This window comes from Monodon monoceros, unplaced genomic scaffold (assembly GCF_005190385.1).
Source record: "Monodon monoceros isolate NGI ecotype Baffin Bay Population unplaced genomic scaffold, NGI_Narwhal_1 Super_Scaffold_17, whole genome shotgun sequence".
Lineage (NCBI taxonomy): Eukaryota > Metazoa > Chordata > Mammalia > Artiodactyla > Monodontidae > Monodon > Monodon monoceros.
In genome coordinates, this window is record NW_021703773.1 from 17902686 (window position 1) to 17925149 (window position 22464).

The window sequence follows — 22464 nt, forward strand, 5'->3', positions numbered from 1 at the left end:
TACTGTCGTGGTCTGGAACTGAACCCACAGTATCTCTGACGTATGCCTATATTTGTCTATATTGTGAAATGATCACAAGTCTAGTTATAGTTAATTAACATCCATCACCATGCTTAAAATGTTTTTGACAAACGGGAGGTCTAAAACTTTTGTTGTCATAACTAGTTACCCATTCGTTCATTGTGACATTCGTGGAAAGGCCTTTTCTATACAAGTGTATACTCTCAGTGCTCTTATCATTCTAATTTTTGTTTAAAACTTCAGTCTGGAATATATTTGCATGTAGTATATGAAGTAGGGCTCTAGCTCCTGATAAAGTGATAGTCCTTGTTCCAACAAGATTTACTGAACAATCCATACTTTTCCCTGATTTGAACACTAAATTTAACACATGCCAAAATAGCATTTGCTCTTTAAGTGTGAGAGGAGAGTTATAATCATAAACCAACACAGAAAGACAGCCTCGGGCTTCCCTGGTGGCGCAGTGGTTGAGAGTCCGCCTGCTGATGCAGGGGACACGGGTTCATGCCCCGGTCCGGGAAGATCCCACATGCCGCGGAGCGGCTGGGCCCGTGAGCCATGGCCGCTGAGCCTGCGTGTCCGGAGCCTGTGCTCCGCAACGGGAGAGGCCACAACAGTGGGAGGCCCGCGTACCGAAAAAAAAAAAAAAAAAAAAAAAGGACAGCCTCATCCCTACTCTCACCAGAGAAAGCGCTGGTCACACCGGTATTACCTCTTCAGAGCAGGTGTGCAACTCTCAACCATCTCCCAACACTTGGAAGAGGGGGTACAGAAAGCAACCCTATCCTCCTGTGCTGGATTTAGTGGTGGGGATGGAAGGAGCAGTGCATTTCCTACTTTCCAGGGCAGACACCACGGCACCTGAGACTGATGATCTTGTGTAAAAGAACCAAGGGGCAGGATAAATACAACTCTGGTGCTCTGGTATTCCTAAGAGATTTCATGTGTGGTAGAACCATGGCAATAATAGTAATGGTATGTGTAGCATCTTCCTTATAAACAGTAAACCAAGTTTTATTTAGAGCCAATGTTGGCTAGACTCTTACAGCACCATAATCTTTAAATAAATTACAACAGCTAGACCCCATGAGGATGGTTCTTGACTTTCACCGGTTTTTCCTGCTTGAAGGATTTAAAATAATTCAACCTCCTGGAATAGAGCTCTAAAAGTACAGCCACTAGAACCATAAGAACAATGAAAAGGATTATTCTTGTCACTGTCCCTAGTAGCAGAGGCAGCTATCATCTGAGAGTTTTTTATATAACAACTCTGTGACGTCAAAATTACTTCTATACTGGGAGTTTTTCCCAAAATATTCTCACGTTTCCAAATGAGAAATTTGAGGCTTTGGAGAGGCTTAGCAACTAGCCCAAGGTCAGGACACAAGTGGAATGCGGCAATCCCAAGATTTCAACCAATAGTCAATGCCTGAAAAGTTCATTCTCTTTCTGTTCCTCTTCATTGTCTTACGAGATAATGGAACTGTCTTTGAAATTACTGATTAAAGGTTAAAACTAAAATAATGATACAGAATTTTCAACTATTAAACTAGCCAAATTAAAAAATAATAATAATACCCAACGTCGACCAGAGTATGGTGATGCCAGCCCTCTTTTATGTTGTCAGTCATTGTATAAATGGATATGAAGCTTTTGGAAAGCAACTTGGTTGACTGAAGTGGCTATAAATATGCATATGTTTTGATTTGTTTACACTACTTTTAAGAATCTATCACAAAAAAAACTTCCCTAAACTTTGAAGGTGATAACTGTGAAGATGTTCATCAGAGCATCATTTGTGAATGTGATACAGAAGCACCCCAAACATTACAGAGTAGTTAAATGCCGCCGCATATGCCAAACGTAATAGTCATCAAAGAGTGATCACTTATGTTAAGTGACAACAGGATATAAAGTTATCTGAATTTTATTTAAAATCACAAATTAACAAAAAACTAAAGGGTGATTTCTAAACCTCTACATGTTAAACTTTTTAGAACTTAGCAAATCGCTAAAAAGTGATGACTGTACTCTAGTGAAAATGTATGAAGTTGGTCAACTTTAATCTCCACCAGTTTGTTGCTTAAACAAACAAACAAAAAAACCTATCTGAAAGCCATAAAATTTAATGCTCAGAGGAACATGTTTGTATGTGGAGGCAATGTCTTCTGTACGATCTAAAAGATGACTGTTGCAAGCAGAATATAAAGAAAGCCAAGGCAAGGTGCTTTGCAGTCATAGGCTATCAGAGCGGGGAGAAACCTTAGTGATCAATCATTTCAATTACACAGAAAAGAAAGCTAATATTAAGAGGTTACATGACCCACAAAGTCATTGGCTGCTTGGACACCACTTCTTAGCATCCAAGCTGTTCCTCCAAAGGGCAACACACTGTGACTTCCTCAGCAGGCTCGTCATAATACTAGGTTAGTCTTAAGTAATGATAACTAACCATCAACTAGAAGTTTATGATTTTTGGAAAATACATGTTCATACCCCGCAATCTAGATTAAATCACTATGCTGACCCCCTTAAAATACATCTTTTTCCACTGCAATTATTAGAGCATTGATTACTCAGGGTGAATTGAAGGTAGGCATTCTCAAACTCTGTCATATGCCCCATTTCTACTCCAGGGTTAGAGGCTTTGCCAAGCAAAACCACAGCGTGATTCACACTGTTCATTTCTTTTCTCAATCAGTTGCTAATTCGCCATTCTGGTAACCTGACCTATCAAGGGTCACTGATATGTTGAGGGTCAGTGGTAGGCTTTGGAAACAAGATATCATGTCAGTCCCACAATGTGCCAAAGGAAAATACCTAATGCTAACAGTTTTCCCGTGTGTAGAAAGAAGATATATATTGGAGATTATTTGTACTATGCCTGTGAAAACAAATATCCTTTACAATATTTCATATAATCATAGACTTGAGACATGAATTAAGACTGCCTTTCCAAGATTCATAAAACAGACATATTAGACTTATTTAACCAGCCCCTTTACTGTGACCAATATCAATGGCAGCTTCCAAAGCACAGAAATGTCACAAATACTTCCCCCCAAAACTGCAAAACTTGTATTTTGAAAAGTACAAAAAAAGTGTTACAAGAAATTAAAGGAGACCTAACTAAAAAGGAAGCCAGCCTATACTCATGAATCAAAATACTTCATATTGTAAAGATGGCAATACTCCAGAAATTCATCTACAGATTCAATGCAATTTCTATCAAAGTCCTAGCTGACTTTTCTATGGAAATTGACAAGTTGACCCTAAAGTTCATATGGAAATTCAAGGGACTCAGAATAGCCAAAACAATCTTGAAGAAGAAGAACAAGTTAGAGGACTCACACTTCCTGATTTTAGAACTTATTACACCACAGTAATCAAAACAATGTGGCACTGACACATAGATCCATGAAAAGAGAGTCCAGAAACATAGCCTCACATTTACAGCCAACTGTTTTTAACAAAGGTGACAAGACATTCCAATGGAAGAAAGAATAGTGTTTTCAACAAATGGTACTGGGACAGCAGGAAATCTACATGCAGAAGAATTAAGTTGGATCCCCTACTTCACATCAAATGCAAAAATTAACTCAAAAATGGATCAAAGACCCAAGTGTAAGAACTAAAAGTATAAAACTCTTAGAAGAAAACATAGGCATAAGTCTTTATGACCTTGTATCTAAGCAATGGCTTCTTAGATATAATGCCAAATAGATACATAAGAAAAAAATAAACTGGATCTCATGAAAATTAAAAATATGCCTTAAAGGGTACTATCAAAAAGTGAAAAGACAGCCTACAGAATGGGAGAAAATTATTTGCAAATCATATCTGATAAGGGCCTAATATTCAGAATATATAAAGAACTCCTATAATTCAACAATAATAATACAAATAATTTTAAAATAGGCAAAGGATTTGAATAAATGTTTCCCCAAAGAAGATATACAAACGGCCAATAAGCTTCTGAAAGGTGCTCAACATCTGATGAGCCATCAGAGAAATGTAAACTGAAACCACAATGAGATACCACTTCATACCCATTAGAATGGCTATAATAAAAAAGGCAGACAAAAGCAAGTGTTGACAAGGATGTGGAGAAACTAGACCCCTCATACATTGCTGGTGGAAATGTAAAATGGTGCAGCCACTTTGGAAAACACTCTAGAAGTTTCTCAGTTAAACACAGAATTATCATATCATCTAGCTTTCAGATAAAGGTTATCTGATTTTCTAACATACAGTCGTTTATAGCATACTAGCTATCCTTTTCTGCTAAATATTAGGATGCGCTGGAAATTTAAAATGAAAGAAAATGAAAATCTCAGTGTGCAGAATAGTTCTTTTGGCTTTTAAAATTAGTTTGGTAAACATATATGTTCAAACTCAGGCTCTTGCGAACCTTTAGAATTTAAATCGCTCTGCATGGCTGGGCCCTCTCTAGCTTTAAGAGCCTATAATAGGTCACACTTCCCTGCCTCATTAAGCTAAGGAAACCAAACATGTCTTGGGAGCCTCAAAGATATTAGTTATTCCATATTTAAGGTTACCCACCCCATTTTCTTTAATTACTATCTCTATACAGGGGGTCACAAATTTATACTTCGTGCCCAGGCTTCCCTCACTAGATCATAGCCTTTAACCAGGCCTCTCACTGGAACAAGTAACCCTCCTTGTGATTTTATATTTTTTTGTGCAGTCCTTTGACTTTTCTGTAAGCTTTCTGAGACAAGGTCCTTGCTCGTTTTGGGCAAAGCTTTATATCCTTAGCAGCCAACACTGTCACGGTGCACGATGATCTGTAGTCAGTGTGTTATAACAATACCCTTCTCCCCTTTGATTTGCCGTTCTAACCCTCAGTGGACTTGGAAGCCATACAACTGTCCTATAACCGCATACTAAAGAAGAGAATTCAAGTACTGGATGGGGACCTAAGCAGCTACAGAGAAAAGATAGAAACTTCTATATTTTAATGAATCTTCTATGGCTTCTCAAGAGACAAAGCTTTTTGATTTCCAGTTGACGTTCAAAGGTTCAGTGAGTGAGGCTGCAGGCTGTCTTAGAGATGGATGTGACTTTGTTCAATAGAAGTATAAAAAAGAAAAGAAAAATGTTAAATGGCTGAACTATTAAAGGTGTTAAAACCTGATCTTGAGGGCTTCCCTGGTGGCGCAGTGGTTGAGAGTCCGCCTGCCGATGCAGGGGACACGGGTTCGTGCCCCGGTCCGGGAAGATCCCACATGCCGCGGAGCGGCTGGGCCCGTGAGCCATGGCAGCTGAGCCTGCGCGTCCGGAGCCTGTGCTCCGCAACGGGAGAGGCCACAACAGTGAGAGGCCCGCGTACCGCAAAAAAAAAAACAACCTGATCTTGAGATTATTTAGCAATTAAAGACTATCCAATTTTAAAATAGCCTATTTCTTGTAAAAAAAAAAAAAAAAGTACATTCTCTACATCTCCACATTTTAAATATTAAATATGTTCCACATCTGAAAAAATATCATTATTTAAAAAACAAATTATCTGTGATTAATAAAACGTCCTTCTGCATCAGATGGCTTGGCAATTGTGCTCACCAAGTTTTAACCCTATGCTGATCAAGGTCATAAGCAGTTATGTTTATGCCACAAACCTGAAATTATATTTTAAGCATACTAGTGAAAAATCACTGCAAATACACTTGAATACTTGTAATGATAATATAACTTTACAAAAAAACTCTTTTTCTCCATCCATATTTAAGGTGTCACTTACCCGCATTCAAAGCTGTATATAGACCTTTTCTTGAAGGACCTAAAATGGAAATATTTATGTTTTATAGAAAATATCATAAAAAACTAAACCATTTAAAAACTAAGTTTTTTTTCCAAAAACAATCCATTAACACCTAAATTTTAGGTTCCTGATGGGAAATTCCACTGAGATTTAATCAACTTTATTGAGTTTATACTTACAATATCTAAGGATAAAATATTCCAAATAACATCAAAATAGTAGTTTAAGGGTGATATTATTCATTGTCAAAATTAAACATGCTAGGACAAACTATGGTATTTTTTCAGTTCAAGAACTGCTGAAATTCAAATTTTAACAGTACTAAATTTATACATGTATTACACACTTGATGCTATTCCACTGCTGATAGAGCAAAAAGGCCCAGACTACAAAACAGCTACTAGGGTGTGATTTCTAAAATTGCCAAGTATTAAATCCAGTTCTCTTGCTATTCAGCTATGAAGGAAAACATACTTAAGCTTTTCCTCCAAACTGATACAATATAAAATACAACCAGGAGAATTCTTTCACAATGTATATGTGTATTAAATCAAATATAATTTTAACTGTCAATTATACATCAATAAAGCTGAAAAATAAATTCAACCAGGAGTGGTAACAGGTACAGAGCTACAAAGATAAGTCACTAGACGACTATGAGCACGTCTTCCTGATGTGACAGAGTCATTTCTAGGGCAAGTCACCTGCAGATTATTTAGTTAGAACAGCTGCCACATTCTGTGGAATTTTACAGAGATGACAATCTCTTAAAATATGTGGCTGTTATAAATGGACAGCATTGATTCCCAGTCAAGTAAAACCTCTGTGATACAAAAGCTTACAAATTCAATGGCAAGACATTTTAGAATACTGAGGTTCTCTGTTCTGCAAACGTATCAGAGAAATCATGCCGTTCTAACTCTCTGAAAGTTATCTTAGTATCAAAGTTCGACATTTCTTTCCAGTTACTGGTGCATGCGTAGATTACAGGGCTTTATCATCATCAATACAAACCATAGATTCATATACTGATGTCATCCCACCGAGGGGTAATTTGATGCATCAGAAATTTGTTTAAATTTGAACCTGCTGGTACCCAGAAGAATCTTTTTGCCAATACCTATGCCTATTCTCTCTTGAATTCAGTAGAAAAGAAAGTGTTGATAAACATTCACTAGGTAATTAACCTCAAGTTACCACGTGATCCTTTACATAATGTAACACACACACACACACACACACACACACAAATATTGAGAAGGACACAGAGCAACAGACACACACTGCTTTGAGAGACTAACACATTTCTGGAAAGTTATTTAGTAATATGATAACAATTTCACAAAGATTCACACAATTTAACCCAGTGGTTCCTCTTTTAGGAATATCCCACAGAAGTAACTAGAACCTGAAGCAACGAATAGTATTCACATTCAGAGATGTTCATCTCAGTATCGCGTGCCATAGTGAAAGACAGAAATTGTCCAGGAACCAGGGAATTGGAAAACAGGAGACTATTTCATAGCCATTTAAAATGAAGACACTCTCATGATATACTATTAAATTAATAAAAAGCAAGACACAAGAGAATGTCCATATTATGCCCTGAGTTTTCTTGAAACAAAAACAAAGCTATTATATATGCAGAGGGAAAGAAAAGGAGGAAAGGCAACAGTTATTCATGGTTGACGGGATGAAGGAGGATGCTGTACATCTCTGTGCATTTTAAACCCTCTAATACAAATATGCATCACATATTACAGCTCAAGCTTCTCATTCACAATTATTCTTTCAGTTAAGCAATCTTTCAATTCACTAAGCAACAACTGCGAATGTGCGTCAGCTCCACTGTGATAAAGCTGCACGAAAACATTCCATATGAAGTATATACCACATATGTTGTAAACTTGAAAGTTAACCTTCATTAGCTGTAGCAATCACGAAGCGAGTGATACAGAGAAGAAGAGATAAAGAACATGGGGTGGGGCGCGGGGGGACATGGTTGGACCAAAAGTGTGAAGTAAACCATGCACTTCTATCTCATTATTCTAGATCACCACCTTCGCATAATTTAACTCTAGAAGTTTCATTTATTTTCACCTTATACCTTTGTTCTATCTGCTGATTTATATGTATCGAGTTTTAGCTATAGAACCTACAGACTCTCAGAACAAGAATAGCTCCATCAGTGTAAAAATGTATTATGTCTTTATTCACCAGACTTTTTGTAAATAAATATTCAATATAACATGAACCTAAATGCCAAAATTTAACCTCCTGTAAGCCAAGGACTTAAAAAGCCTTGCCCTCCTCTTCTCTCCACAGTGAGGTCCATACCTTTTGGAGGCGTTTTTAGTAAGTGCACGTGAGCTCGGGGTACCAAAGGCTTCAAATATAAGGATCCTGAGGAGCCATTTTGAAATGCTGGTTTCGGAGGTTTTTCCTCGTATTTGATGACAGCGTTATTACCAGCTGGAATAAAACAGAAAAGTACATTTTATTTTACAGATAAACACAGTATGAGTCTTCCACGACCTATCTTTCCTCTTTAAATCAACAAGTGCTCACTAAGCACCTACCACGTGTCAGGCATTACTCTATGTTGGGAATACAAAGACGGATAACAGGTAGTTCCTAGCCTCAGGGATGCAGGGTGAACGGTAACCAGGGTGACCTTACATCTTGGCACAGCCCAAGTTTATGCCTCTTTTCCAGGGCAGCTTTCATCCCAGACAAAAGTTGGGAGATATTTTGGTATCCTTGGGGGTCCTGGAACCAATCCCCTGTGGATACCAAGGGACGACGATAATGTACAAGCTCCTTGGTAGCTGCAAAGGTGAGATCTGGTTCTGATCCTTCTGTGCCACTGCAAGAAGCTGAAACTCCAACATCTGCCCCAGAACAAAGGCACCTAAGCCCTAAAGCTAAAATATAAAAGAGAATTCCACCTAAATAATAAAAACCATCTTTTATATTACACGTAAACCTTTCCTCTCTCACTCACACAGGAATCATCTCTGGGGGTGGGGGAGGGGAGTTTCCAGGCACTAAAAGAATTGAAGAAAGGACTTCTGGAGAAAGTTTGAGGCACTAGACAATTGTGCTTAGGCTGTGGTATAATTCTGAGTCCACGACAGTTAACTAGGCAAAGGGGGCTCCCAAAGAAGCAGACCTATACTATTTCCTGGGAAAAGGTGAGAGTGAAGGTGAGCAAATACTATATTTTAGGTATAATATGTCAATGGGTCCTGGAAAGGGCATCTGCTACTTTGCTAGTCTCTGATTTTGCTTCTCTTTCTTCACTGGGACTCTAAAGACAATCCTAGCATATCAAAAGACAGTGACACTTTGAAATAAAGAACACAGCTTTAAAAAAATAGTGATAATTTGTAACTTGTTGATTTTCTACCAGAATGAAAATTTGAAACCACGGAGAAACATTTAGACAAAGCCTCCAGTAGATGTCTTGCTTACTCTTGTTTCTTCTTTTGTCCAATAATGACTGAAGCCCTCGGCATCAAAAAACTCAATATCTTTCAGTTGCATAAGACAACTATGTAGACTATATAAACCTATATATGTTTATATAGGTTCTTTGTAAACTGTGAATTTCCTTTTCACATTTATGGCTTCTCATTGGATTTAAAAATAATAATAACCCAATTCTTCTACTGTATCCTTAAGATTTGTATGGGACAGGGGAAAGGCAGAGGGAAAAGAAAGAGCAGGGCCTGTGTCCCGTGCTCTGAATTCAAAATGAGAATGCATTTTCACATTATATTTTTGCTAAAGGTGTATCAGGTCCATAACAAGGTCCTATGAAATAGCGTTCCTGGCTCTGGTACAGTTGAGAGGATTCCGTATTAGGAATTTAACCAGCATCACCATCACTTATTGCACTGTTTTTGGCTGAGGGTATCTACATTTTAAAATCTCCTAAGGGTCAAAAACCTTAAACGAAAGGCTTGAAAAGTCAAAAATGGTACCCGCATGTAAAGATAACAACATACAAAGCTGTTTCAAATTTTATTTAGTGGTAACAAAAAAGGAGGGTGAGGAGAGCAGCAGCAGTGATCTAATTAAAGATGAAAAAAATCGGTATTTCCTTATCATTCTAAACTTCTCCTTTTAATTCTCCATAACTGAGTAATCACTGAAAAAGTACAGTGTCCAGAAGCTCAGCTCCTACAAGGAATTTTAACAGCACTGCTTGGCTCTTCCTAAGAGATTATCATGTTATACACAACACTCGAGTGTAAACACAGCACTTTGCCCTTTTCTCTCCATAACTCAGGAGGAAAAAATCCTAACAAAAATACTTTGAAAGTTTTATGGTTCTTTATTCCCATAAAAGTTAAACTTTTTATCTGTCTCCCCTTGCTAACCACACAAACCACTAGTATGTTTATGTCACCGTATACTTACTGGGCCAGAGGGAAATCTGGAGGTTCATTCATTCACCACCTGGTTTCCAGGCTTAATTGCCCCTCCACCGACCCAGATTGGACTTTTTATAATTATTTTCTAAATAATCTTCAACACCCAATTCTAACCATCCAATTCCATTCTAATAATCAACACTTATAATCACAAATTTCTTTATTACCAACCTTGATCCCTTCCTTCACCTCACATTTCTAGAAAGGGGTGAGTTGTCAACATTATTTACAAATATTTATAAATTTGAAGACAGCTAGAAATTTTTCTCTAGGCTAAACTGTCCCAACTCCTACAACAGTGCTTACAGATGTCACATTTAAACCTTGTAAAGACATGCTGTCATTCTCCCCTGATCTACGTCAAGTCCCCCTACAAGGAGCCACATATTTGTTCTTCCTGTGCACAGATAACACTTCCAATATTAGGCCAAATCAACACAGAGCCTTCCCTCCTACTGACAAGTTTCTGTCAATTTCCTATCCTTCTTTCCAATTCCCTCTTTCCCCAGAACCTGGAAACTTGGTTTTTCCAACAAGTTTCTGTCAACTTCCTATCCTTTTTTTCCCAATTCCCTCTTTCCCCAGAACCTGGAAACTTGGTTTCTCCCAAGTTGACAGGGAGCTAATGTAAATGATAAATACTTAAGATACTACTACTATAAAATTCAACATAACTTTTCAAAGGATGGATGGGGAATGATTTCAGAGTCTTAAAGAAATGGAACCAAAATGTCATAGAGCAGGTTTTTTAGATATTCATGTAAAATGGTAGTGGGTTTCAATCAACATTTCAACTTACGCTAAATCAAAATCCAAGAAGGGAAGTAAATGATGTTATTAGTCTCAACCATGTATTATAACAATCCGGGGACTTCCCTGGTGGCGCAGAGGTTAAGAATCCACCTGCCAATGCAGGGGACACGGGTTCAAGCCCTGGTCTGGGAAGATCCCACATGCCGCGGAGCAACTAAGCCCGTGCGCCACAACTACTGAGCCTGCGCTCTAGAGCCCGCGAGTCACAACTACTGAGCCCACGTGCCTAGAGCCTGGGCTCCGCAACAAGAGAAGCCACCGCAATGAGAAGCCCATGCACCGCAACAAAGAGTAGCCCCCACTTGCCGCAACTAGAGAAAGTCCGTGCGCAGCAACTAAGACACAACGCAGCCAAAAATAAATAATAAATAAACTTATTTTTAAAAACTTATAAATAAAATAAAATAACAATCTGGATTTGAGTCTTACTTTTCTTGACATATTTTAAAAATTATACTCAGCAGCAAATAAGTCACCTACATAGATTTTGAAAAACTGAATTGAGCTTAATTTACAGACCTATTATGAATCTGTATGATCCTAAATCCACGCTTTTCATTTCTAAGCTTTAAACACAAAGACCTTCAGTTTCCAAAGGACTCAGGTGAAAGGATTTCTCACAAGACAAAAGACACATTTCTCATGAGGCACAATATTCCTGTCTTGTTGGCTCTGTCACACTCAGAACGGAGGTGCTGTCCTGGAAACAAACTGTCTCACTGCCACCCTTCTCGCATCAATTTGTTACACGCGAGGGTCAAAATCCGTATTTCAAGGATAAAATGAGTTTGACCCAGGGTACAAACACACACATACATTTACATTTATATGTGACACATATATACATATATATACACACATGTGCACACGCTCATATAAACACATACACACACACACACACACACACTCTCTCTGATCATCTACTATACACACTCCCCCCTTCACTCTTCCCCACTTTACTAATGGTGGAGACAAAGTGTGGAGACAAAACAGCACACAGTTTTATGGTGGAGACAAAACAGCACACAGTTTTATGACCAATACTTTCATATCCTTTGGTTTTCTAAAGGCTCTCCTCTAGACTGACCCTAACTTGAAGGATGTACTTTGCTACGAGGCGTGATGCCCTTAAAGTATTTCTCCTGCCCTCTATTCCAGTTCCTAATGGGGCAGCCGGTTGGGTATCCTGACGATATCTAAATGTTCTCTATTCTAGAGTTATTATATGCAAATGATAAACTCTTCAGTGGCACAAGCTCCAATATAATAAGAGAAGCACATTAGTTTCAAGGAATGGAATGGAATGGAACCTATAATATGTGAGTTCTGGTCCTGACTGGGCCACTGCCTAGCTGTGCTGAATCACCTCACCTCTCTATGTATGAGAGGGTTTGAACACCAAGTGTGCACACAGACAGTGCATACGGTGTCACAGGGTCCCCACTCACTGATTATGGTGCTTGGTCCCACTGAGGCCGAACACACACTCAGAATTCTCCTAAACCCAGTGGTTCAGGAGGTACAAGCACTCCATGATGGCTGGTTTGTACAACCAACATGTGAAATCCCACAAGTGGCTGCCCACGTCTCAGCCAATTCTAACAGACAGTTTTAAAACTGCCCCCATGCTGTTGTTGTCCTTGGTCCTAGCTGCTTCGATTAAGCCAGAATAATAGGTGCTCCGGAACCCTTCTTTTTCATTTCCCCATATGGTCAAAATGCGGTTCAAGTGAAATGACAGATGACTGAGTCTACAGAGAAAATGAAGAGAGATGCTCAGAGCAGCCCAAGCAGGAGAAAAGGTTTTCCTGTTAGAGAAAGGCTTCTCATTGTTCCAGACTCTTATTTGCAAACTAACATTTCACACTACACTCTAGCACCTAGTTGGTTTTTGTTTTGTTTAACAAATATGTATATACACACACAGACCCAACATTCTGCTCATTTCCTGAACTTTCCGTGAATCAGCTTAACACTCCCCACTGTGCCAGACCATCTGCCACCTGGCTTACAATCAAATCACTACTTAAGTCTAAGCTTTCAAATTCCAAAAGCAAAATTACCCAACCTTGTAATAATAAGAATGTCGCATATATATCCTAGAAAAGCATTAAAAGAATGAAAACGAAATTAATACCAGTCTGGATAATAGCATTTTCTTATTAAATAGTCCATTCAGACGTGCGTAAGGATTGAGCATGTTTTGCAATATGGGGTCAGAGTATGTACCGCCTGTCTTTCACCCCTTCCTCACCCCCTGCGGGCCTCACTAGTCAAGCACACATTTTTGCTCTGAACCTGGAAGCAGCCAGAAAACCTTTCAACACTGTTCTCCAGGTGATTCTCACCAACTGACCAGTGTTGACAGGTGACACAATACCTACTTGCCATCCTGCAATGAGGATGGGACTGAAGGTGAATAAGACTAATCCTTCTATCACCTTGATCCCTTTGACCCACAACACCCTCCTTCCAAACTGTGAGGCACCAACTTATTGTTGTGAAGAAAATAAAGGTGGTCAGAAACCTTTGCTGCTGCTAGGATTCTGAAGATGATCTAAGCCTCCCTGCCTGTTCATCAGGTGAGAACACTGAGGCTAAGACAGTGTAAGATCGTCCAACTTCAGTGACTTAGTAAGACTGACTAGGACTGAGTCCGAGTTGAACACCCTTTTCTATTGTATCACACTGTTGATGCCAGGGCTGGCCGTGAAGGTGAGGGAAGAGAAAGCTCCGTTTCTTCAGTTAATCTCCGCCTGTTCTATCTCTCAGACAGTGCAAGGAGCTTTGGTGTGCATCCTTTTATTTCCCCTCACCACCTGTCTCTCAAAAATAAATGTGCTTAGGATTTTGTGGCTAAACTGGTAGGAGTAGGAAGCGCTTGGACTTCATATTTGCTAATACGGCAAAATTACAAGCTCTCCTGAGACCTTTTTCTACACTCACACAAAGGTCCTCAAACCTTCAACTCTTTTCAAGACATATATATATATATATATATATATATATATATATATATATATATATACACACACATACACACACATTTATATATACAACATTTTTATCCAATGATCTTAAAAACTGGAACTTAGCTATCTGAGTCTGGAAGAGGTTACAACAATTAACCTCTAAAAATGAGCATATTTGATATAGAAACTACCATACAATGTTTCATGCTAATATTAAAAAAAATCAATACTGTAACTTTAAAATTTTCTATGCTGAAGAGAACATACACAAAGGACCTGCTGAAACCCGCAAATAAGAAAGATTTATTGTCTTACAGATCTTGATTCAGTCACTTTAAAACTTGGTCATGTTATTTCTATAACAGCCCTAAGCACGGAGAACCAGATGCTAATTTTACAACAGCACTCTGCAGTCTCCAAAGTGATTGCACTGACAGCATCGCGTCACAAAGAAAGGAATGGACAAAACAAGAAAACAAGCTTTAAAATCGTTCAAAGGCTTAACCCAATATGAATTTAAAACACTGATCAACAGATTAAGTTATTTCCTAATATGACCCGTCCTTGTCCGAAATAGGAAAACTGCAGCTCAAAATGATTTTTCTCATGTTTTAAGGTATCTTTAAAAAGTGCACATTTTAAATATTTTTAGATATAATATGAGTAAAATAAAATGTGATGTTTTCATTTTAATTCTAGGAAAGCATTCTTCTATCCTCGTACAACGATTAGGTACACACACAAAAACAACCAGTTATTTAATCAAAAATGAGACCATTAACTAGTCTTATAAAATAATTTCATGTGCAATGAACTTCGACAATGCTGCTGAATTATATTTAGTCCGAGTCTCAAAACACATAAAATACACAATAAACTGGTAGACAGAATCATTCACAACTTAAATATAAACATGCCCAAGAAATACAATTAACAAATTACAAGTTATAAAAATAGCAATCAAGAGATGCTAAATCAATTTATTGAATAAAATTTAAACATGCTTACAAAGAAAGAATCAAACCAGAAATCGTCGACCTACTTCTTTTCCCAGTAAACGTGGCTAACAAAGGAACTATACAAAGGCTGTAGGATCCCAGAACCAGCAGTGTCAATAAGGTAGCATCATAGTGCCTCTCTGAGCCAGTCGGTGGGGTGAGTGTAGAATTGATAAATATTTTCGAAGAAGTATCCGTTTCTGTACAACTGCGAAATCCTCCTGGTATAGTCATTTAAAAGGATCAAAGCAAGCTTAGGCAGGAAAAACTGCAGCCATGTTCACTCTCCTATCCCTCATGCTTGCTCTTAGTGAATTAGAATGGAGAAGGAAAAAAATCTGTAAGCTCCAAGGCACTACACAGAACAGATTAAACCAGCTAGCAAATCCAACTAAGAAAGAGACATTGATTTGAATGCTTCATCTGCGACAGAGACACAGCCCCTAGACAGGCTCTGTGGGTACACGGGAAGCCCCTTTGTTAAAGGACAAAAAGGAATGGACAAAAGCATTTGACACCCTCCTTAGGAGTGTCAGACACGGTCCTGAATGGGGCCACCGCAACATGGCCGTCGGCAGGGATGCTGGGCAGCGGGGCTCCAGGGGACGTGCCTCCTGCCAGGGCCACGAGTGCCAGCGCTACACAACCCTCCAGCCCCCGACAACACCTTGGTGCTTCCATCTTGGCAGAATGTTTTCAAAACTTCCCATTACAAACAGGGAGCACTGCAAGTGAAATGACCTTAAAAGAATACACGTGTGAATTACCTTTTCAAATCATCAAGAATCAACGGATACATGCAAACCCTTCTGATCTTATGCCACAACTTCAAAATTCAAATCATAAGCGGATAACTGTCCCGTTTAATTTCAAGTAACAAATTTCAGTGTTCCTAAAGGTCCAGTATACAGCTACTGACTCTCATAGGAGACCGACTCCTGCTGCTAAATGCCCTCTCGGAAACGTGCTCATTAATTTGGTCATTAATTCAGTGCCTTACCCTCCACAAACACATTCTCAATTCTGTCACATGTTGGCTGAGTGCCCTTGGACCAGCGACAACCTCTCTGGGCCTCAATTACCTTGCATATAGAAAAAGGGTAACAGAAGTTATTTGAGAGGAAATGAAAGAAAGAATGTATGGTAACCCTACACATTGCTCCACACCCAGAAGGTTCATAACCATGACTACACTTTGTCCCTGTCCCCTCACCGGAAAGAAGAAACAGATCCTCCCCTTAAAGCGGAGAGAACTTCCCTCTTCCCCACCACTCCCTTATATCTTGTTTTATCTGATATTCTAGTTATCCACGTAAATATCTTCTTTCTCAACTACCTTTGAGAATAGGGACCATTTCTTTGATATCTCATATCCTTCACAGCATCTACAGTGGTTCCTGTACACAGCAGGCACTCCAAGATTGCTCAAATTAGTTAACCCATAAATTCTGTGAAAGAAATTAAAAAGGAAATGAGCAAATAAACACTAAGGTCAAATACATCTTTTGAACGAAAGGGATAACTCAATTCACTCATTTTATACATAGCAAACTGAATTCATACTAAATGAAAACCCCCAAAATATATTCTGTTTAAATTACTTAAAACTAGGCTTGAAGTTATAATATACTACTCTTAATACACTGAATCTAGCATCCAAAATTTAAGATTAGAAAAAACACATCTACAAAATATAGCCACTTACAAAATAAATGAAACTGAAGTTATCTTTTTTTCTGATTTCCAGTTGGGTTCCAATAGCCTCTAGATTGCTTTCTTTCCTTAAACAAGCCAAAAAAACCCCACCCTCTTCAAATTATACACTTTAGAATCCTTCATGCAAAAACATACCAGGTGCCTTCGACAGATAAATATTTCTCTGTTTCATAGCACATTCATCAAAAGAGAATGTCGTTGAAAGAATGTGTTTTTCCTGCTAACCTTTTAGAGCAATTCCAAGGGAGAAGCAAGATGCATATTTTCCCCTAAATCACAGAACCAAAAATTCTGATAATTTGTAGCGCATAAGATTTCTCTTACAACTACAGTTTCAACAAGCCCCAAAGTCTGAAATAAGACTGACTTACAGTTATTGCTGTAAGTGCTCAGATCAGTGTGGGTGCTGGCAACAGAGGAGGTGCTTCCCGTCCTCCGCAGCGCAGAACTTTTCAGAGATGCTTTGGATTTAGGAAGTGGTCTAGGCGAATTCACCCAAGACGGCTGTGCAGTTTTCAAGGATGCAGGTTTTCCTTGGGGGTTAAAAAAAAAAAAAAAAATGTTTCCACTGCTATTCACTCCAAAAACTTTAAGCTTGTAAACCTGAACTCCTACATGAACAAGTGAGTCAAAACGTAAAATGAATGTTCAGAATCCCGCAGGAGGGGTCCCTGTAATCCTGAAGTAGTTAACGCACGTCTTCTGTGACACAGACCAGAAGAGCCACTGGAGACAGAAGCTTTTAGCAAAGTTGAAATCAAGGAATAAACAAATTGACATGACTTCCCCCCATATCATTGATTAAAAAGGAAACACATTAGTGCATTCACACACTAAGCTACCATATAAAACATAGGTGAACATTAAAAAACAACCAAAACAGGAAGGAAGAAAAAGTCAACTTGAGAAAAACAATTTTAAAATGCCTAATGCCTAACAGCAGGTGGTGCTATATTATTAGCATCTTTTTCATCTTACCTTTTCATCTTTACTCTTTATTTGCCAAACTTAAAGTGTCCTCACTCAAACTCCTAACTCTTGCTTGCAGCAAAAGTGTTGCCACTTAACAGCAAAATATGTATGGACGCTTCCCCTTCCCTGGCATCTTTGAAACCACACCATTCTGACACTCACGCCTGAACATGGGCATTTCGCAAGTCCATGCCTTTGCTCCTACTTTCTTCATATCCGTCTCTCCAGGAGAGTCTATTTTATCGACTTTACTCTAACCATTGCCTTATATGGATGAATCCCAAATTCCCATCTGCAGCTCTGTCTTCCTGAATCCCAGTGCCACTCACATTTTCAATTTCTTGTTGAACCTTTCCAACTCGGACAATTAGACAACCTCCTACCTACTTATGTTAACCATAATTAAATTTTCCTTTTTCCCAGCCCCAAAACACTGGAATCATCTTGCTTCCCCCATCAGAGTCTCATTTAATCTAACGTTAAGTTTCTCAATGCTACCTGGATCATAACTGAAGAATATCAAGAGTTGAAAAGGACCTTACCTGCAAATGATAGTGTCACATATTACTAATGGCACCCTAAGGGAGTAAAGTAGGTTTTCCAAAAAGTAATGCTCACTTCTTTGTCCCAGTTATTTCACTTATAAAAATCTCATTTTAATAGAGAAAAAGAGCTGAAGTGCCTTAGGCCTGGCATCTAAAGTTCTCCTGTCTGCAGCCTCACCCTGTACTGAATCTTGTACATCAGTGTGAGCCCTGCTCCAATCACCCGTTTTCTCTTTTTCTCCCTGACACCACGATGTGCTATTCCAATTCACAAGGCACATCATTTCTTTCCTTTCCTTTCTTTTTTTAAAAAAATTTATTTATTTAATTAATTTATTTTTGGCTGCGCTGGGTCTTGGTTGCTGCACGCGGGCTTTCTCTAGTTGCGGTGAGCAAGGGCTACTCTTCGTTGCGGTGCGCGGGCTTCTCATTGCGGTGGCATCTCTTGTTGCGAAGCATGGGCTCTAGGCTCCCGGGTTCAGCAGTTGTGGCACGTGGGCTCAGTAGTTGTGGCTCACGGGCTCTAGAACACAGGCTCAGTCGTTGTGGTGCATGGGCTTAGTTGCTCCGTGGCATGTGGATCTTCCCGGACCAGGGCTCAAACCTGTGTCCCCTGCATTGGCAGGCAGATTCCTAACCACTGCGCCACCAGGGAAGCCCACATCATTTCTTTTCAAAGAGGTGTTCCTCCCCTCAATTCAAATGCTACAAATCCTTATTTACTCTCTTACACTTTGCCTGAATAACTGTATTAGACCCCAAAGTTCTTTCCTTCGATCCTTTCCAGCTCCATGGTGTTGATCTCCTGAATGTGAAAACTAAGGTCATGACCCAATCTATAATCTGTGATTCCCCATTATCTGCAGGATGACATTATTTTTAAGCGTCTTAATTAATATTTAATTTTAAAGACATAAAAGGCAGTCCTAGGGTTGGCTGATTCCTACCCAATTCTTCCCCCTTATGCTTCACCATGCCCCTACCTCTCTGTGCGTACACACACACACACACACACACACACACACACACACACACACACACACCCCTTCTTTTTATTTTTCCAGGATGTTTTACTCTATTCTTCTGCTCTGCCCAACCCTGTGAATGCAATGGCCTTCTTTCCCTCCAGTCCTCAAACTCTGCCCAGTGAATACAAAGTGAGTTGATGATTCTCTTTTAAATCCTTGCTGCGTCACCCCAGGTTTACTGAATCACAGTCTCCCTTTTAACAAGATCCCCTGGTAATTTAAATACACATTAAGTCTGAGAAGTACAGCTGAGAATCCCAACCTCTTTGTAAAGCCTTTCCTTCCAGGACATTCCCTGCTGAGTGCCATGGACCACACCTTCTTTTATGCTCAGACCCATACTTCCTTCTGTCATGGCATCTGTTTCAATACGCCTCTCAGACTAGTCTCTACAGCCCCTGAGAACAGGAAAAGAACCTGATTCAATTCCGTTCCCTGAGGACCCAGCAAAGTGTCTAGCGTGGTGTAAGACTTAATGTTTGCTGAATGAATTAATTTTTCTTTTGAGGCCAAAAGTAGGATGGGGGAAATAAGAAGAGGTTGGAAAAGGGTATAGACTGTCAGCTCTCAGATGCATAAGGTCTGAGGATAATGTAAGACACGGTAACTAGAGGTGATACACAGCGTTATCACTGTATTGAAATTTGCTATAAGAGTAGAACTTAAATGTTCTTACGTACACACGATAAATATGTGAGGTGATAACGTGTTTATTAACTAGATGGTGTAAATCCTTTCACAATGTATATGTAAATAAATCAAATATCTTACAATTGTCAATTATACCTCAATGAAATCAAAAAATATACACAGAATTATAATAACAGTAATAGAGCTATTTAAAAAAATTTTAAAGGCCAAGAGTGAAGGACAAATTCTGATAATGTTTTCTCTCATCATCTACATTGAAGCATTCAACACTTAACCAATTTTTACAAAAGCTTATTTGTCCTTTGTTAATAGACTCTTCAGTCTATCAATTAAAGGGAGACATTGTTCTTTACATTCCTTATAATAATTAGCAAATAACCAATATTCAAGTAGCCATTTGATTTTTTAATTTATATTTGGCCACTGGTTTTACCTGCTCTTGGAGGGATAAACATATTTTTAGAATTTAAATTTACCAAATTGCTGCTCCTTTGGCAAAAACATTCTGATGAGTCATCATTATTGGAAACAATAAGCAAGGCTGGGTAAGGGACGGATGAAAATTTCTGTGTCAGAGCCACAAGGCAGCCAAGGCTCAGTACGTTTGGAAAATTAACTTTTTTTCAGAAAGGGATATCTCATGGCTTTGTTTCTGAAAGCACTGTAGGTTTACAGACATTTCTCAGTGTGCCTCAGAATCACTACACACCTGTACCCTCTCTGATTCCAACACACAGCCTGGCACTTACCCGAAGCCCAATTATCATTCCCCTGAACTGGCCCCTCCCATTTTCACAAGTCTCACTGTCACCCCAATCCAGCCCCACCCCTTCCATCTAGTGGCAATTTGTGTCCCAGCCAAAGTCCTCCCTGTTCTTCCATCACTCTTGATGAGCGGTCACTGAGGACACAGAATGATGCCTACTTCCCTGAAGGATTACTCCTTTGAAACGGAGACGAATCCTAACAGTGCATTACTATCACCATCCCCAGTTTACAGATGAGCAACCTACTTAAGTGGTTAAACGGCTTACTTAGGTCGCACACCTATAACCAGTGACAGAAGGGCCTAGAATGCAGGTAACTTACCACCTGCCCACTGTTCCCTCGACTGTGCCGTGGACAGACGTGCCAGGCTTGGGGGCCAGCCTGAACCCCTCTTGCTAGGAAGGTGCTCCTGTAGTGAATGCTAAGACTGTGGGACCACAACAAAGGTACTTAGCTGCTTCCCCAACGGTCATAATGTTTAACTTAGTAGCAGAGTTGACCTAAGGTACCTGTGACTGGACTTTCTATAAAGAAGCAGTAAAACATACACATCATAAGCAGTATTAAAGGTAAGACACTGCAACCCTGGGCTGAGCACCTCCGAGAAACCTAAACACAGCATTCTTCAACAATGAAATCAATACAGGACTGCTCTTACAAGTTCTGAAGAGATGACATTTACCAGTTTACTTCACACCGTGTAACTTATCCCAGATGTGAATCATAACCGTTTAAGATCGACCTGCAGAGACAGTATTGACCTTAGTGGTTTATTTTAAGCTCATGCTGTTAGCATCACCCTACATATAGACAACACATTTGTTCTGATTCTATAATTATAACCATCTTTTGTCTAGGGAAAAATCTGGCAAGAATAACATCTTCACTTTGCCTTATATAGTAACAGAGATTCTACTGGATTTGAAGCATACCTTCACCCAACAATTTACTCGGAAAACCACCTTGGAAAATCCGATTAAATGCACTGTTATTCAACAACAAAAAATCATTAAGGAACACCTTACAAAACTGAAAATCCATAAGAAAGATTAAGTGAAAAAAAAAGGACAATGTTAATATCACCCTATCTCTTTAAGTTTATACTTATCTATATATTGAAAAATTCCAGAAGGATATAGCAAATTTTTTATGGGCCCCTTACAGGATAGAGCACAGTGGGACATGGGGGAAAAGAGAAGGAAAGGGACAGAAAGGGGGAATTTTCCCTTTTTACTTTATATACTTACATATCACTCCATGTGAATTTTTTTTTAACGATAAGCCTATTTTTTATAATAAAAACTAAAAAATATTATTAAAGTCAATGTGGTCAAACATTTAATCAGATAAAAGATACTCAAGACAAAACAGATTAAAAAACTAAAAACAGGTAAACTGGATCAATAATTAAAGTAAGTAGATTCTAATATTCTTATTCCTATGCATCTGTAAGCATTAGGTATTCTTTAATGATTTTAATTTTACTAAGAAAAAGAAAAAAGTCAATGCCTTAAATTGATACTTTTATATGGCCATGATGAAAAGTCACTTTACTGCTGGAAAATTCTTCATGATACCATAATGGTATGTTTCCTTGGACTGGAAATTAAAGCCAAAGAATGAACTCCTGAATGGCACCTCCTTTGTTCTGACACTTACATTAAATGATGCATTCTCCAGGAGAAAGCTCCCAGAGCCTTCCTAGGAATGGAGTGTAAGAACTTTAGACCCTAATTGTTGGGGGAGGGGTACGGTGGGA

At 38.9% G+C, this 22464-nt stretch overlaps 1 protein-coding gene across 4 annotated transcripts in view; it reads right to left on the bottom strand.

The window, feature by feature from the left end:
- Window positions 1-22464, bottom strand: part of MTUS1 (microtubule associated scaffold protein 1) — a 160210-nt gene that overhangs the window by 59969 nt on the left and 77777 nt on the right. For 2 of the 4 annotated variants that reach the window (XM_029226358.1, XM_029226357.1), the window contains exons 4-6: window positions 17113-17274; window positions 8141-8275; window positions 5783-5821 (exon numbers count right to left, since the gene is read on the bottom strand). In XM_029226358.1, the coding sequence (XP_029082191.1) occupies window positions 5783-5821; window positions 8141-8275; window positions 17113-17274 (336 nt within the window). Of the gene's footprint in view, window positions 1-5782; window positions 5822-8140; window positions 8276-15069; window positions 15572-17112; window positions 17275-22464 lie in introns of those variants that run through there. The other 2 variants (XM_029226360.1, XM_029226359.1) reach the window with 2 other exon arrangements.